A 17858-nucleotide genomic window follows, 5' to 3' on the forward strand; every position below is an offset into this window, starting at 1 on the left:
CCCCAATTTAAAACTTTTCTTTAGAGTCAATAAATACTTCGACCCTGTGACGAGGGTTATCAATACTTTCCTTTAAGCAAAACAAGTTCCTAAGTATGTACTACCCGTGTATAAAACCCTAGCAAGTGCACTAATTTGGAAATTCAGGCACAGCCTCCCTCCTGACCGGGAGCCTGCCTCTTAACTTCTCATCACCAGTCTCTGTCTTTGCCTAAAATTGCCAGAGATGGGCTATCCCAGCCCAGCACATCTCCTACCCTACCCCAATCCTGGCTGCCCCTCACAAGTTCTTTTCTATAGCTCCTCTGCCATCACCAACCTCCCCCCAATTTATTGTTTCAATATTCCCTCAGTGAACTCTAAGTGCTCACTGACATCTTTTGCTTTATTCTAACTTTGTTCCTTTAGATACTGTATTAACTCAGACAGTGGGTGGCAGGTTGATACTTGGAAATTTTCACTGCCATGATATTTGTCAGGATGTTTGACTTGTAATCCCAATTTAAGAAAACATAATTATTTATTTATGCCCTGCTTCATTTCAGAAGGAAAAAAAAATGTAAGGCTCCTGGCACAAATACACACAGTGCAGTAGCACTTGCATTATGGAAATAGGAAAATGGGACAAAGGAGAAATGAAGGGAGGAAAGTTCAGATGAAATTAGGAGAGAGGCCAGAATTTAAAGCCCAGCTTGCCAGCTCATCATATACATGGCTGGATTCGATTCTAAGTTTCTGAGCTCCTTAGAAGCCAGTGGAAGGACAGAGACTCACTTGTATCAGTGCTGAAACATTATGGTTCGCTGGTCAAACCTGGCCCACCTTCTGTTTCAGTTAAGTCAAGTTTTATTGGAACACAGCCACCCCTATTCATTTACATATCATTTATGGTCACTTTCCCCCCTATGGTGGCAGAGTCAAGCAGCTGCTGCAGAGACCTGCAAAACCTAAACTGCTTACTCTCTGGCCCTTTACAGAAATAAGTTTACAGATGACCAGGTTATGGGACTCTGTGCATACAAGATCAAAGCAAAGCAGTTTCCTGGGAGAAGGACACTCTTCCACAGAGAATGTTCTAGCCTAAAGCGCTCACTATGCAATCTCGTGAAAACGCATCCTCAGCTTCTTTTCTCACCGTACCACAGCGATGGGTTTCACAGGGCTGAGGGCATGATGTCACAATGGCTGTCAGTGAAACAGTTCTATGTGAGGCAGCAACAATGCAGGTCAGGAGAAATTCTCTCCAGCTCTGGCTTAAATCAGGGAGAGGGTGGGGATGGGGGCCAGCCTCGCACAGCCCTCCCCACCCTCCTTCCTTATCGCCGGCAGACATGGGAGAGGCCTCTGGGTGCCCTTCCCCAGGGAGTCCTGAAGTGTCCTCCAAAGTGTTCTCTGTGTTTTCTGGAAGCCTCAGCCAACCACTAGAGGTTGACATGCGAGACAGAACTGGCTTCGAGCAGCTTTCCATCAACACTCTGCCTCTGCGTCTGAGATGCACTGGGCTGGTGACACAGAGGAAATGCTCCCTGCCCCATGCCTGAGCGGAGTTCTTCTATTCTGTCCACGCGCAGAGCCATCTCCATTTATGGCATACATGAGGATGTGCCGGCTTGACATTGTCCTGTGGGAACCAGGAGTCCCTCTCAAGGATGCTGCCTGAGGAGAAAACCCAGCACGCCTGCACATATGTGGGGCAGGCAAGGGTCTGGGAATACAGGCAGGGCTCTCCTCCAGAAAAGAGCACAGAACCTCCTCCTCCTTCACACACATGGACCGTGTGCATGGCCCATGGGTGGCGGAAGGGGAGGCCAAACATGGGCACTGGCATTTTGTCTGGGAACATTCAAGCCTGATGTCCATGTGGTTGGTTCAAAGAAACAAAACCTCCAACCAGCCAACACCCAGACCCACTGACCTTGAACACATACATTCCTAAAGAACACCTCCCTGCTGGAAACAAGGATTCCAAAATAAATACAAATAAACTGGAAACGGTGATTTCCAAGAAAGGACAATTCAGTTCGGTGTTGGAAGAGGAGGACGGAACCGCCAACTGTAGATTGGGAAGAACACATCTGTCACCTTTCTCTATGCTCATTCTTCCTTTGTGACTAATAAAACGATGTTACAAATTTATTCTACTTCTATACTCTACAACCAGGAACAAACATTCAGGTTACCTGAAAAGTATTACTGAGTCTATAATATGCAAATCTAGGAGAATCAGAACTACTGGACATTGTCTACATGGGACTCCTACCCATGTTGTCAGAGGCAAGAAGCAGACAAAATATATTAAAAATCACTTTACGTTATTCCTAACATCTTCCCACAAGGTAACTGAAAAGTATAAAGCCAGAAAATAAGTAAAACATCAAACCCACAACCTTCCTCCTCCCTATAAGTTTGTGACTGTTTTAGTAAACACCAGCTACAAAGAAATGAGATATAACCATGCCTGACAAAGGAATTAATATAGCCAACAAATGTGTTAGATCAGTGGAGGACATTTTTCTTCACCCCAAATACTAACAAATTGCTGAGATTTGCCCATCCAGTACCAATGATGAGGCCTCAAGTCCAGACCATATAAGGCTACAGGTGGACACAGGAGACTGTGGGAACGTTGGGCTCTATATAAACTTAGAGAAAAAAATGAGAACAACTCTTAAAGCACCCAAGAGAATGCTGAGCCCAGACCCAACAGTAGCGGTACTTGGTATGTTCTGGAACCAAGTGCAGAATGTCCGATTAGACACTGGATTTGGAAGTGCACAGAATGTGAACCCAGAAAATTCTGGAGGGAAGCAAAAGCCCCTCCATATCAGCTAAGGGCGGTCCCCCACTTCTCCAAGCAATTATGTGAACCCTCCATGTCCTGCAGTGAGCCCTGAGCCCGAGCTGAAAACCAGGACAGAGTGTTGGGTGACACTGCCTGAGAAAACTTTTTAGGAACTGCTGAGACCACTGAAGTTTGTGCTTCCAAAAGACTGCCATCCCAAACCACCAGCACGCAGAGCAATACTGCCAACGAATTTCTTCAAGATAGTCGTGAAGGCTCCTACTTACGTAATGCATACAAGGTAAGAATTATTCCAGCCAAGCAGAATCCTTCAAAGAACCTGAGTGTGCTGAACATTGTCACATTCACGGACAGTGCCACGGTTAGTCCAAAGATCAGAATGAAGATGATGGAGAACAGCAGCACAGGCCGCCGGCCGACCCTGCATATGGAGAGGGGAAAAAATGAGGAAGCATCGTTAGACAGGGCTGCAATGCTCGACACTGACCCCCAGTACCCAGCCAGCGATCAACAGATGTGGAATGAGTCCTAGATTAAAAGGCTCTGTGGCATCCAGACCCAATCTGGTGGATCTAGAGTGGAGAGGCCCTCTGGGTCAATTCAGCCCAAAAACTTGCTTTGAACAAAAGGGGGCAGAGGTCCAAACAGCTACCAAATGGAATTGAGACAGGGACCCAATTCCTCTTTGTAAGTCTCTTTCTGAGGGTAAAGAGGCATGATCCAAGGCAAGTGTAACAAAATCAATAATAATTCCCTAAACACAAACCTTGACACACCCAGCACAAAACGTCTTGAGAAATCACTGACCTTTGGAATTGGCTGCAGAGTCAACACAAACACTGAGCCAAGTCACTTCGTTTCCTTTCTCTGGGCTGTTAACTAGTCCTACCTGACCTCCCAGGGAGGCTATCAGAGTCCAGGACCCAACAGCTGCTGATCTGTTTCAGCTACAAGATGAGAAATAGTTTTAATGGGATCACAGACTAAACTAAGAGAGTCTGAACTTTAACTTAGGAGTGTTGACCTGGAAGTGAAGCCCACCAGGCAGCAAGGGGCTTGGAAAGAACCTGGCCAACTATGTTTCGGGAAAGGGCAGCGCTCACGCAAAGTTGGCAGGTTACAGAGCGCACTGGTGCGAGACCAGCGACCACTAGGGGGCGATGTGCTTCTAGGTGTGGTTGGCAGGGCAGAGGGGGTGGTCCCAGGAATGAGGGGTCACTAGTTGTCGTCCATCCTTCCCAAAGTATCTTTCCACCTTTTCCTTCAACAGCTCATGGCGGGGGCAGGGGAGGCACTCTCCACCACACAAATTACTATAATAAATCCAGCTTGAACTGGAAGGATAGCTCACAGAAAAACTGGAGTATCTGCCAAGGGGGAAAAAAATCTACATCCGGCACCTCAAAACACCTACAGAGTAGCCATATGGCTTAAACTCGCCTACACATCCTTGTGACAGTCTCACAACAAATAAAAACATAAAGGTAGATTCGTGGCCCAGGGCTTGGGGTAAGAATGGGGAATGACTGGAAGTGAACACAAGATTTCCCTTCAAGGTGATGGAAGTGTTTTACATTTAGAGTGTGGTGATGGTTCTATAGCTCTGTCTACATACTAAAATTTCCTGAATTACACCTTAAAATGGGTGAGCTTCATGGTATGTAAGTTATCTCGCAATAAAGCTGTTAAGAAAGAAGCAAATACTTAGTAATGCATGTCCTGTGAAAGAAACAGATGTAATTTGGAGAAAATTTGGGGGAGGGAACTACAGAGCACAATTTCACTCATCATTTCTTAGGCTTCTAACCAATCTTGTCAGTCACACGGGTTTAGTGAGATGAGGCCAGGGCTACGAACTCCACGCTGATGTGAGTCAACCCTCTTATCAGAGTTTTTAGGCATTACTTCTCTTGACTGGTGCCGGGATCCTTAAGCCCTTGTCACGGAAGACTCTATAGGTTGTTTTATGCAAACCCAATTCACTTAAAGAAATAAATTTGGAATATGACTTAGCTGGTCTCTTAAAAACGAAGCTGAGATCTAACTTCTCCATTGTTATTTTCCCTTCCTTGTCTATAAAATGAGGATCACTGTCTGACGTCACAGCGTTACTGAGATCATTAAGAGAGGTGATGGATATAGGTGCAATGCATTCCACAGAGCAAATAGTTAAAGGTTTCGCTCATATGATTCCTCCCTACACGTCTATAGTCGGGATGCCCCCAAACATGGTTTTCCCTTTTCCGATACTTTAGAAAAGATCATTGTGGTTTTTGTTTTTGTTTTGTTTGTTTTTTAACTTGTAGAAACTGCTCTAAATCTCTCCCTCCCGAGTGGTTCCTAACATCAGTAAATAATACAAATTGTTTTTAGGAACTAGGGGGCAAACGTCAGGTGTGGAGATGTGCAGGTGATGTAGTGGGCACTCAGCAAACGTTATGCTCATTGGAGTTTTAGCGTGAACGGGCTTCCTTCAGAGCGGCGTCCCCTCAGAGACGACAGACAAAACCACACTCCAAAATCTATGAACACAGAGGTGGGAGTTAAAGTGGGCCGGGTAGTGGCTCTCATGGCTGTCCACGTCCTACTACTCAGAGCCTGTGCATATGTCACCCTGCATGGGAGGGTGACAGCTGCAAAAGAGGTTAAAGACCCTGAGCCCAGGTGACGATTCTGGTGGATCCAATCTAAGTACGTGGAAGTCCTCTTCCGGCCGCAGGGAACAAAGAGAGGTGGCCACGAGAGCAGCGGCTGTCACGGCAGGCTCTGCGCTAGCTAGGAAAGAGGCCACGAGCCAAGGAGTGTGGGCAGTTGCTGGAAGCTGGAAAAAGTGAGGAAGAGGATCCCTTCCTGGAGCCTCCAGAAATACGACTCTGCTGGCTCCTTGATTTTAGCCTTATGTGAACTACAGAACCGGAAGTGAATAAATGCAGGCCACCGTGTGTGTGCGAACTCATCACAGTAGCCATAGGGAAATAATAGAGGGTCTCGACAGGAAGGAGATACCCCACGTAAAAAGAGTGATCTGAGGAGATTTCAGTAAAGGGATTACTCGCAAAAGGCTGGGCAAGCTGTGAGAGCAACCTTGGGGCTGGCAACGGAAACAGGAACGATGGTCTTGGAACTCAGAAAGAGAGGCGTGGCGTGTGGAGGGGCCCTGAGCGGGAGGCAGCCAGCCCCTGGCAGCCTTGCAAAGACCCAGCTGGAGACAAAAACGGCCTCCCCACTCTCATCTCTCTCTCTCAGACCTCCAGCTGGTGTTCGCTGCCCTTGGCCAGCCTCAGCCAGGAGCTAGAGGGCAAGGGGTCCCCTCTGGCACAGCCTCGAAAGGCCAGGGCCCGGGGCCAGCTGGACAGGATGCAGAGGGCTCCTGGAGGGAGAGGCATGCAACATCCCGTAACAGAACCAATACTGGAGGGAAGGGGGCTCACTCAGCAGGGGCATGGGCAGGGCTGCTCCCTCCCAAACATCTAAGCTAACACGCTATAGGGCAGCATAGGACGTAGATCCCCAAGCAAGACGTGGGCGAGACACTGTAACTTTTTAAAGAAAAAAGTGTCCGGGGGCTCCTGGCTGGTTCAGCCTGTAGGGCATGTGACTGTCGATCTCAGGGTCATGAGTTCAAGCCCCATTGGGTGTGGAGATTAATTTTTTAAAAAATTATATAAAAAAGTGTCTTACTGGAGTTTCACTATGTGCTGACTTCAGTCTTAGAAACTTAACCTCTGACCTCATCAACTTCCTCATGCCGCCGTGACACGGGTGCTGACAGCTGTGAGGTCTGGAGTTCCCTCTAAATGTGCTTATTTCCCTTTCGGCACGGCCCCAGCAAGGAGTCAACGGTCAAAAATAAATGAATAAATAAAGGGTGGAAAACACCAAACTTTCAAACTGGAACTAAAGTCCACTCTAGATGTTCCAGCACTGCAGCACAAAGCAGGCGGCCCTGCCTCTCTGGGGACCCCCTGCCCACGCACAGTGGACCATAGAGGCAACAGTGGCTCTGGGGACCTAAAGAGAAGACCGCCAACCCCCTCTCCCTTTTGTCCCTGGGCCCCTTGTGTGATCAGGGATGCCACACGGCAGCTATGCGCAAGAAGTAAGAATTCTCCAGCAAGCCCCTCAGGTCCCTTCCCTCCTTGGGAGCTTTGCTGTCGCTAAAGAAACCTGGCTTAGCTGCCCACCAAAAAAAATTAAATTAAAAAAAAAAAAAAAGAAAAAGAAATCACAAAACCAAATTCTAAACAGTTTAAGCCATTATAGATGGACCCATTCATGGAAGTCCATATTAACTTTCCCGATGGTGTCACTGAGTAAGGACACCCAAACCTCGGCCAAGTCTGCATTTTTTAGAAAGAAGTGGCATAGATTACATTAGTATCTCTCCCGAACTTATTTCAGTGCAAAATACTGGGAAACAAAAGTCCTCATGGTTAAAATACTGGAATTAGAGTACATTTCAGATTAGTATAGTTTGCTCTGAAAACCTGTAAGCTCAAGGATTTGGTTAAAAAAAAAAACTACACTCCCCCTACTTCCCCCCACTGCCGATCCTGCCTTCCCCAAAAAAAGAAAAAAAGTCCCTCCAGGGGGCCCTGGTATAGGTTTTCAGAGGTCACTGACAGCTTCTCTGTTGCTGTTCCCAGGGAATGTGTCCTTAAGAAGCATTTACAAATGATGATTAAGCAAATTCTGAACACACAGGAAATCACTTACTTGTAAATGCAAATCAACTCCCAAATAGATGTTTGCTTTTGGAAAGAAACATCTAGAATCTGAGAGTGGTTTCAGAACCTCTGTGGGCCCCACGACCCCCATACAGGCTCTTGCCGGAGTGCCTCAACCCACTCTGTCAGCTAACCAGGGAACGGGGGTAAATGCAGAGCAAAGCCACAGATGTAAGGGATTTGCTCCAAATCACTCTTGGCCCTTTCGATGTCACTGGGTCCAAGTTGTCCTTAGTCAGAGAAAGTTCTTTTAAAGATAAAAGAATGTCAAGGTCAGGGAGAGGTGCCGGCAACCCCACACCTTTCTCCTGGAGCAGCCCTGTTACTGGAAACCCCCATGAACATTGGGCGCTGGCCTCCCTGCTCAGACGTGTGCTCACTGTGGCCTTCGTGAACACAGGGGGCTGTCGCACACTCGTGAAGAGTGTGACACACTCGGGAGCCACTGGGCTTCGGTTCAAATCTGGACTCTCCAACTTGAAATCTGAGTGAACTTAGGGATTTTTACTTAGACTTCTGTGCTTCTGTTTTTCCACTGTAAACAGATACTAAATCGTACCTACTTACCAGGGGTGCTCTGAGGATGGGATATTTTAATGCGTGGAAATGTTTAGTACCATGCCTGGCAACAATAATCAATCAGGAAGTGGTAGCTGCTAATACTGTTGCCATTGTCATCGTTACTGTTACTGTAACTCTTTTCACGACCCTTCTCTGTCTTCCTAACCTTATCACCTTGTCATGAACCACACGCTTCGCTCCAGGCATGAAGAACTCCCTACCCACACAAGTAAAGCATATACATTCTCACCTCTGGCCACCACCCTCCCTCTGCCTGCAGTACCCATCCGTTACCCAAATGCTGTCCACTTGCCAAGGTCCGGCTCCCCAGGGGCCCTGCAGAAGTGTCTCCTGGCCAAGCCTACTGTAGAACTGTGCCTGTCTGCAATCTGGGTGGTGTTTCGAGATGCCCATCGGCACCGCCCTAGCCATTTGGATCAAGTGGGTAGAGTCTCTAGCTCATCCCCTCCCCATTTTTTTCGATGCATCTTGTATATCTACCTCCACAGAGCCTTGCACCTATGCCCTCAAGCTCTTCCCGACTAAACAATAAACACCAGGAGCAGATGGGGCTGTGTTGCATGCAGGTGTTGCTAGATTCTCGCGGCTGGAAAATTGCAATGAATTTAAATTCTCCTTGGAAAGGGATGGTTATAAGCACCGGCCAAGGCTCTTAGTTCTGAGTTCTTCAGGTGACGGCTTCGGCCCTCTGTGGCAGCACCAACACCAGGGCCAAGAAAAGACTCGGTAACAGTAAGCTAACACTGACCACTCTTCTTTAGCCAGCAAAGGTTTGCTGTGGCTTCCAAAGGTTCGGGCAGCGGGCACATTGGTACTCACCAGTCAGCAATGCATCCAGTTATTAGGTAGCCAAAGATTAATCCAACCAGTAAGGAGAACTTAGCGATATGGACCTTCCAGGCATTATCACACACAAGATCCCACTAGAGAGGGGCAAATAGAAAATAAATCAGAGAGAAACATACACAGAGGCCAGCTATAGTTAATCACAAGGGCAATACAATCACTACAGCAAGGGGCAGGACCCCATTCGTAGCACCAAGTCACACATACCATGAAAAGACCTCCCTTCAGTGGGTTTGAAATTCTACAATGAGAAAAAGAATTTGCCCACAAAAGGCAGTGTAATGTTTTAGTCTGGGACAGATTATAAATGTCCGCAAGCAGCACCCCAGGAAATGTCGGGGTCATGTGTTCTTCTGCCCCAGCTACCAAAGGGACCGTAACGGAGAAGACTGGATGGTCCCTGTGGCCAGCACCCCTTCTCACCCACAGAACTGGCACTCGCCCAGAGAACAGAAGACCCTGCCAACTTCTGGCACAGGGGATCGTGACACAAGGCAATGAAAAGCACCTTCTGTGTTTCCATCCCCAAGACCTCCCCCACACTTTGTGAGTAGTCTTAAACACAAAGTTAACAGTTAATGTTGAAATATCATTTGAAAAGCATTCTTTCTCTCTTTCTCGTAAATGTCCCTTCTGTTTCCCCTTATTCCATTCTAAAGCTATCTGCTCCACCTGAAGGGAAAGCCAATCAATTCATGAATATAACATTTAACCTCTTCTTACAATTCAGTTCTATTGTTCAATAAACAAACAAACAAACAAATAAATAAATAAAACAAGTCTCCAAGTTTTTGTCGCCCTTTTGCAGAAGTAGGAGACAAACCCACATTTGTTCCCTGGAAGTGATGTGCATCCAAGCGGAAGACCTATGAGGACAGGGTGCTCAGATCCCCAAACAGCTTACATTCCGGCTTCAGGAACAAATGGGCAGGGTCTTGGCTGGTGACACTATGAAGCCTGCAGCCCCCCACCCCATATCACCCCACTGAATGTCCTCCTCCTGGTAGAAATAAGTGGCTAAAGAACTTCAGGTCAGTGGAGATGGGGAGATGCACATCGAGGTAGAGGGGATGGAAATATCAGAAGCAGGATTTGTTGGGGTGAAACCTGATCTTAGCTTTATCTTACTCAAATTGTCCCCCCTGACCCTTTGTCTGTCCATCTTGAGACACAGAGTATAATGCAGGGGATCCTTACAGGGCACTGTAAGCTCTGGTCCTGCTCTCTGTTTTCAAACTTCTGGTAAGCACGATGGAGCACCCCCCACCCTCGAGCCTTAGCTGTGGGTCTTGACTTCAACATGCTTCTGCACTGGCCACCACAGATGCAAGCGCCTGGCCTGGACAAAGCCAGAAGGCAGCCTCCTGTCACATCATCCCCTGGACTCCTTGGGACGCATATTTGCTCACTGATGCACCCATGGCATGCTTGAATTTCCAGATTCCAGAGGCCTGGGGAGAGTAACTTACTCCTCTACCCATCTGCCTCCAAAAGGATGTCCAATGCCAGGCTCAGGAAAAGGGAGGCACAGACTGCATGGGACCCTGTCAACAAAGGGTGGTGTGGGCATGGTTCTCGTCAAGAATGATTCATGTGTCTGGGGAGCAGGCACTGCTGGTTTCACAGAATCGTAAGAATTCAGATACAGGAGTTCTTCAGAGGGTGAACCTTCTCCTGTTTCTACTCCAGAGGGTGAACCTTCTCCTGTGTCTACTCCAGTGGTCCTCAAAATGCGCTCCAGCGGCTGGCAGCCCCGGCATCACGTGGGAACATACTGGAAATACAAATTCTTGGGCTCCACCCCAGACACGCAGAGTGAGAACTCCAGGGGTAAGGCACAGGAATGCAGTGTGCAAGCGTTCCAGGCGATTCTGGGGTCCGCTCAAGCCTGGGAACCAGTGGCCAGCCCTGTCCTGCCATTTCCCTGTCACTCAGAAGATGATGAATGAGCTCTGCAGTCCTGGGCTGGGGTTCAACCAACTCTCCACGAGCGGGATGCAGCCAAACACTGCACGAAACACGCACAACGGTGCTGTTGTCTTGCACTGCAAATGCAGGGCTGTACGAGGAGACTATCAGTGGGCTAATCAATAGTCATCTGTCTGTTGATGGTAGGAGTAAATATGTTTTTAAGAAAACACCTTTTAGGGTGGTACCCAGCTTGAGAAATGCAGGTCCTGCCTTCTCATGGGAGTTACAGCACCCTAACTAACTGTGTGTGTCTATCCTGTGTCCCCTGCCATTTCTGGGTGGACTGCTCTCCTCTCCGCCCAGCACAGGACCCTGCCCACGAAGTAGTCAGTTCCAAGAGTAAGAGCCCCATCTCTAAGCACACCTGGATAACCTGAAGAAGAGGTGCTTACACCACCAACACCTGGAATCGTGACCACCCCAATCCCATCACACGGTCCTGCACCCGGTGTGGCACATTCTTGGCAGGAGAGGGACCTGGTCCCCCGGCTGCTGCGGAGGCGGCCACCAGCTGCCGGCTGAGGGTGCAGAGGGGACAGAGAACCACTCGCTCACACCTCCCCCCAGACTTCCCATTGATGAGTTTATCTGAGGGTAAGGGATGCAAAGAGCACATTATGCTTAGATTAGATGGCCCGGAGACAAAAGAGATTTTAATAAAAGCATTCAGGGACTTTGGGGGGAAAACGCCGATACTGTTGTGAACTCAGCCACGTGAGCAATAACCCTACCTGACCTTGGGCAGCTTTAGTTGCTACCTAGTTAGACTTCTCGTGGTCACTTCACCGCACAACTTCTATCAATTAACAATGCTGGAGGGGAACAAAACAAAACAAAACTAAAAAACAGACAGAACTGCTCCCACGGCCAGTGGGGAGAGGAAGCTTGGCCCAAAGCATCCCCTAGCACTGCTGCTCTCAGCCTCAGGGAGGGGCAGGGAGCCCGGGGTAGGGCAGCCAGCTGCAATCTCCACGGCCTCATTCCCGCACAAGATTGGACAACATCTCTTAAGTCAAGAAGCGAACTAACTCTAGGCTTCCTGTGATAAGCTTCCTCTCTTGCCTGGGCATCTGTCTGTAACACCATCCTGGAGGCACATTCTAGAAGCAGGGGAGGGGAGGGCCGGCAGAATCCAGTAGGACGGTCTCCCTTTGTTTGACTTCAACCTCCCAGATTGACAAACAAGAGCTGGGAAGACAAAATGTGTTCAGACACAGTAATAGCTCCCAAAGAACGTCATAAGTATGAGGAAGCTTTGAGATCACCTTTGCTCTTAAAATTTGTTCTCACGCTCCTGATAAGATAGGGCCATTGGCCATTTCGCTAAGCAGGGACTAAGAGACTTCTAAAAATCTACAATGTACACTGGGCTTTGTCTCTGGTGTGACACTTGCCTCTCCAGCCTCTGCACACCACCCCATCAACCACCAAATCCAGAGGATTCTTCCTTTCCAACGTATCCCGCACCTGCTGCCCACACTCCAGCTTCACCCCAGGCAGCCTGGCTGAGCTGGACGGGGTAGCGAGGGCATTCCCACAGTGGGAGCTGGAAGGCTAAAGACACCACTTCTGAACTCCCTCCCAGCTACGTTTCTAATGGGGTTTATGTTCGGGCCATCAGCTGCACACCCTAAGGTAACTTCCAGCAGACAGCCTAGATCTAAGTTTGGGGATGACTTGCATTAGGACGACTGAGCAGCAGGGACCACAAGGGACATCCACTCTGCTGTTCAGATCTGCCGGGGTTTGGTCTGGAGTGGGCTCAGGCGTCCTCTTGAGCCAGCGGTTGGAGGGTGACTTCCTGACTCCCTGGCCCCCTCACTGTGACCCGATTCCAGAGGCATGCTAGTTCTGGGGAGTTGTTCTAGGACACCTATTGGAGGCAGTCTGCAGCTGCTCCTGCAGTTTAGTGAATACTGTTTCCCTGTATTCCATCCCAATCTCCTTAAATACCTAGAGTAACTTCTGTCATCTGCACGTTGTACCCTTGTTCCTGATTCAGCTTCCTTGGGATGGGGCTTGTAGAGTGAGAACAGGATGTGGACCATGCCACCATTCTCTCTTCCTGAACTCATAGGAGCCTCTCCATGTATTAACTCCAGCCTCCCTCAAATCCATTCCCTACAGAACAATGAAAACAACCCCTAATTAGGCATGTTAACACTTCATCAGCAGGTTTAACACAAGCATAAAAGCGTTAAAGTCATGGCCCCATTTCACAATCTTAGGCTTGCTCTCTTTGCCATCGTCCCAAGACCAGCGACAGTCTTTGGTGATGCCACAGGACACTTGCCAGCCATGACTAAACAGTGAGACAGATGACCCCAAAAAGTGGTTTCAATTTTAGCTGCATGTGTTCCATTAAAAAAAAAAAAAAAGGCAGAGGTTATGGAAAATCTGTAAATCTGGCAGACCATTTTCTACCTGTATGGTTTAAGGACAAGATAAAAGAAAAGAAATAAAATTTACATTACTTTCAAAGGAATGCTCTCACTGCTTGACTTGCCAGAGTAGAAAAATACTCATCAAGGAAACTAATGAAATTTCCAAAGAAGATGCAAAAATAAATGGGACACAAGGAAAATAACCTTATTTTCAACAAGAATAAACTCTATGAAAAAGTAAGTGTAAAACAAGAACATAAAAATATTGGAAGAAAACAGATAACTTGTCCAGCTTTGAAGTGGCAATGAAATCCCTAAAGATAAAAACCAGGGGGAATTAAAAAAAAAAAAAAAAACTACCTAAGGAAAAAATTCAGAGATTTTATAATCTAGTAGAAGTTTAACTCATACTATTTAATTACTATTCATTTAAATTATTTAGGTTATGCAAATTACTGCTTAAATGATTTATTTAACTTACTAATTGAAACTTCCCACATTAGGGGTGCCTGGGTGGCTCAGTCAGTTAAGTGTCTGACTCTTGATTTCTGGTCAGGTCATGATCTCAGGGCCCTGAGATCGAGCCCCAAGTCAGACACCATGCTGGGCTTGGAGGCTGCCTAAGATTCTGTCTCTCCCTCTGCCCCTCCCCCAGGTCGTGCACACATGTGCATATGCACTCTCTCTCTCTAAAAAAAAAAAAAAAAAAAAAAATCCAAAAAAACCTTCCATGCACTAAAAATACCATAAACAAAATTATAAAGTTTTATATTTGTTAAATATATTGCAGGGAATCTGAATAGGCCACTCCAAAATCTGCCAGTTTGGCATAAGGCTCCTTTTGAGCTGAAGGCAACATGAACAGAAAGAAGACTTCTTGAGAGGTTCTCTGACTGAAAAGCAGAAACTTCTGAGAAATGAGGACCGCCACAAAGCCCCTCTCCCGGGGAAGTTTTATGGCCGTGAAGAAGACAGAAAGTCTGCACAGAGATGGGTCTGCAAACAAAACTTACTAAAATAACCCTGACTTCCATCAGTGTCCCCACGTACTCATCTGCCCACCTTTGCCCACCCCAACCCCGCCACTCCCACCCCGACCCCCACCAAAAGAGCCAAAACCCTTTTCCTTTGTCTTGTCACATCTCTACAAATTTCCTGTTCTTTGTGAAGATGTTGGATTAGCCTGAATTCTCACACCCCCTTGGGTTCCTCTCCTATGTGTGCACCCTGCATGTGTTAATACACTCAGTTTTTCTCTTGTTAATCTAACTTTTGCCAGTCTAATTTCCAGGGCCCCAGCCACAGAGCCTGGGAGGGTAGGAGAAACAGTGATTTTTTACTCCCCAACAATAACTAAAGAGTTAATATCCTTGATATTTAATGAGCATTTATGTAACAATACAGACTAATGTTCCAACCAGAAATTGGTAAAGCATCCAGTTAACAAAGTATGAAACAAATTGGTTAAAAAACTCTTGGGAAATACTCAATTTTACTAATGTATATCAAAGCACAATATTTTGTTTTCAAAAAAAATTTTTTTTTTAATCTCCCAAAGATGTAGGAGAAACACAGAGGTACAAATCTGTACTAGGAGTGTAAACTAGACACTGTGTTTCTGGAAGGCAGTTTAACAATACACATCACATTACGTCAAACAGTGTACTCTCTATCCCAGCAGCTCCCCTTCTTGGAACTTTTTCCAAGGAAATGATCCAGAGATGGCCACAGAGGCCCCAGTGCCATGATGTTCACTGGTTGTTAACTTATAAGAATAAAAAGTGGTAACTTGACTAAATGTGCAGAGATACTCTACTTCCATTAGGAATTTTGCTTTTGAGGGGCACCTGGGTGGCTCAGTCAGTTAAGTGTCTGCCTTTAGCTCAGGTCATGATTCCAGGGTCCTGGGATTGAGCCCCACGCCAGGCTCCCTGCTCAGTAGGGAACCTGCTTCTCCCTCTTCCTCTGCTCTTCTACCTGCTTGTGCTCATTCTCATTCTCTCTCTCTTTCGCAAATAAATATTAAAAAAAAATTTTTGCTTTTGATATACACAATATTACTCAACTATTAAAAAATGAGATCTCGCCACATGTGACAACATAGATGGACCTCGAGGATCTCCTACCAAGTGAAATAGGTCATAAAAAGAAAAATATCATACAATTTCACTTATATGTGGAATCTAAATATAACACAGGTGAATGAACAAACAGAAACAGACTCAGAAATGCAGAGAACAAACTGGTGGCTGCTAAAAGGGACGGGGGTGGGGGGATGGGTAGAATAAGTGAAGGGGCTTAAGAGGTACAAACCTTCCAGGTAGAAAATAAATAAGTCATGTGAATGGAAAGTATGGCATAAGGAACACAGCCAAAAATGTTGTAATATGTATGTAATATGTAATATGTATGATGACAGATGGTAACTGTACTCACGGTGATGGGCACTGAGTAGTATAGACTTGCTGAATCACTGCTGTACTCCTGAAACTGACCTAACACCATATGTCAACCTCTACTTCAATTAAAACAAAAGCTGCCTTTGGAAACTAATGATTAAGAAAAACGCTCATGATATCATGGCATGAGAAAACCTCAGAATAAAAACAAAAACACAAAACACAAAAACCAGTGAATAGAAGAGATATTCATGTATATGGGGAAATTATCAGAAAAACAAAACTATTTAAAGTGATGGTTGCTGGAGGGTGGAATTAAAACTGAATTTTATTTATTTATTTATTTAGACAGGTGTTTTCTTTCTTTTTTTAAATTAATTAATTAATTTGACACAGAGAAAGAGAGTGAAGAAGTGGAAGTAGACAGAGAAGGAGAGAAAGCACTCAAGCAGACTCCCCGCTGGGCACAGAGCCCCAACCAGGGCTCCATCCCAGGATCGGGAAATCACGAACGTAGCCGAAAGCAAGAGTCAGCTGTTACCCAGCTGAGCTACCCAGGTGCCCCAAGACTGAGTTTTATTTTTGAGTTTGTATTTTTCTTGACTTCTTCAAACTTTCTACAATTAATCTACAAACTGTATAATGAGAGAAAAATATAGGTAAATATATATATGTCCATGGCGGCAGGTGGAATGAGTGGACATTAGGGTTAAGACAAAAGTCATTAAAAATGACAAATAACCCTTTTCAAGGATATTCATTTTAATACAATCTAAAAACTTAAGCCTTGAAAGAAACCACATCTTCAGAGCCTAAAGTTTACTTATGTTAATGTGTATTGACTAAAGCCAAAAAGAAAATTTTCCCCAAGTCTCATCTCTTGTAGTGGAGATCCCCCTCTGAGCCCGCTCTGTTAGAAACCACAGGCTTTCACAGATCCCACTGCAAGTCCTCCGTGCTAAACCTGAGGATAGTCAATTGAGATAAAAGGAAACACTCCTGCTCAGCACTACAAAGGGGATAATGCCACTTAAAATTTCAGAAGCTTAAACAAACCTCCTGAGTTGCAGGAATTTAGAGAAATATAAGGTCAGCATTGTTCTGCCACCTCCACCCCCACACCCCGCCCCTACCACCAAAACATGAACCTCCATTTTCTCTACCAGAGATTGGCCGTCTCTACATTTCCTAACTGGAAACAACAGAAATGTACAAGAACACACATGTCCACCTGCAAGACTAGTCCCAGATGGACAAGAGAAACACGCTACGTGAGCCAGACTCATAAAGCACATTAGCTACGTTTAGACAGCCTATGCTACCTTGTGTGTTTAAGTATTTTTTTAAAATCTAGCAGTACATAGATTTATTTTTCCCTAAAAGACTCCATCAAAATTCAAGATATGCTGCATGTTTTGAAAACCCCAAATTGCTCTCTGCTTTTTGCATCTAAGCTCATCCTCCAATTTTAGGAGATTCACTGTCAACAGTAGCCAAAACAACTGCCAATTAAAGTTGGCATCGTTGCAAGCTTCCTTAAATGACATAATGAATGCCCTTGCCAGGTACTCTGGAAGATTTTTTTTTTTTTCAGTTTTGTTTCTCTGTTTTTCATTAATTGCTACTCAAATTGCTCTTCAATTTTCTTTTTGTTTCTGAACTTAGTGCCAAGAATACCGAACATGGCCTGTTGAAGGAAACCGTGGTACCAGAAGTCTGTTGCAAGCCTGTTCATGCTAGGTGTAGGACGCGCTTAGCCTAGAAATCCCGCATTCCCTGTCGTTTGCAGGAAACCCATCCCAAACCACAGCACTGAAGCTGGCTACACTTCTTAAACTTCGCAATGTCCCGTTTCTGATGGATATAGTAATTTTAGATTCATTCTAACCCTCACGCGGTGATCTTGGTCTTGTTTCTTTGGGTTTTTTAGCAATGACAACTGTGACTGTGGGCTGTCCTTCTGCTGTCACCTTCCCTGGAAGAGAGCAGGAAGCTACAATGCTTCAGCTGTTGATAACTGGGGGCTTCCCCGGTTCCTCCTGACTTTCACCATTTTTAAAGGGCTAGAAATAGAAAATTTCTGCCGAAGAGGATTTTAAAAGGAGATGGGAAAATAACCACCTAACAGGCCCATAGTAGTTGAGGT

The 17858-nt window shown here is 46.0% G+C and overlaps 1 protein-coding gene across 2 annotated transcripts in view; it reads right to left on the reverse strand.

Annotated features, from left to right (window-relative positions):
• Positions 1 to 17858, reverse strand: part of SLC22A23 (solute carrier family 22 member 23) — a 172130-nt gene that overhangs the window by 124489 nt on the left and 29783 nt on the right. For both annotated transcript variants that reach the window (XM_082730877.1, XM_082730878.1), the window contains exons 2-3: positions 8932 to 9035; positions 3070 to 3224 (exon numbers count right to left, since the gene is read on the reverse strand). In XM_082730877.1, coding sequence (XP_082587003.1) covers positions 3070 to 3224; positions 8932 to 9035 — 259 coding nt within the window. The remainder of the gene's footprint in view (positions 1 to 3069; positions 3225 to 8931; positions 9036 to 17858) is intronic.

The sequence above is a fragment of the Mustela nivalis genome (assembly GCF_964662115.1).
Source record: "Mustela nivalis genome assembly, chromosome: 5".
Taxonomy (NCBI): Eukaryota; Metazoa; Chordata; class Mammalia; order Carnivora; family Mustelidae; genus Mustela; species Mustela nivalis.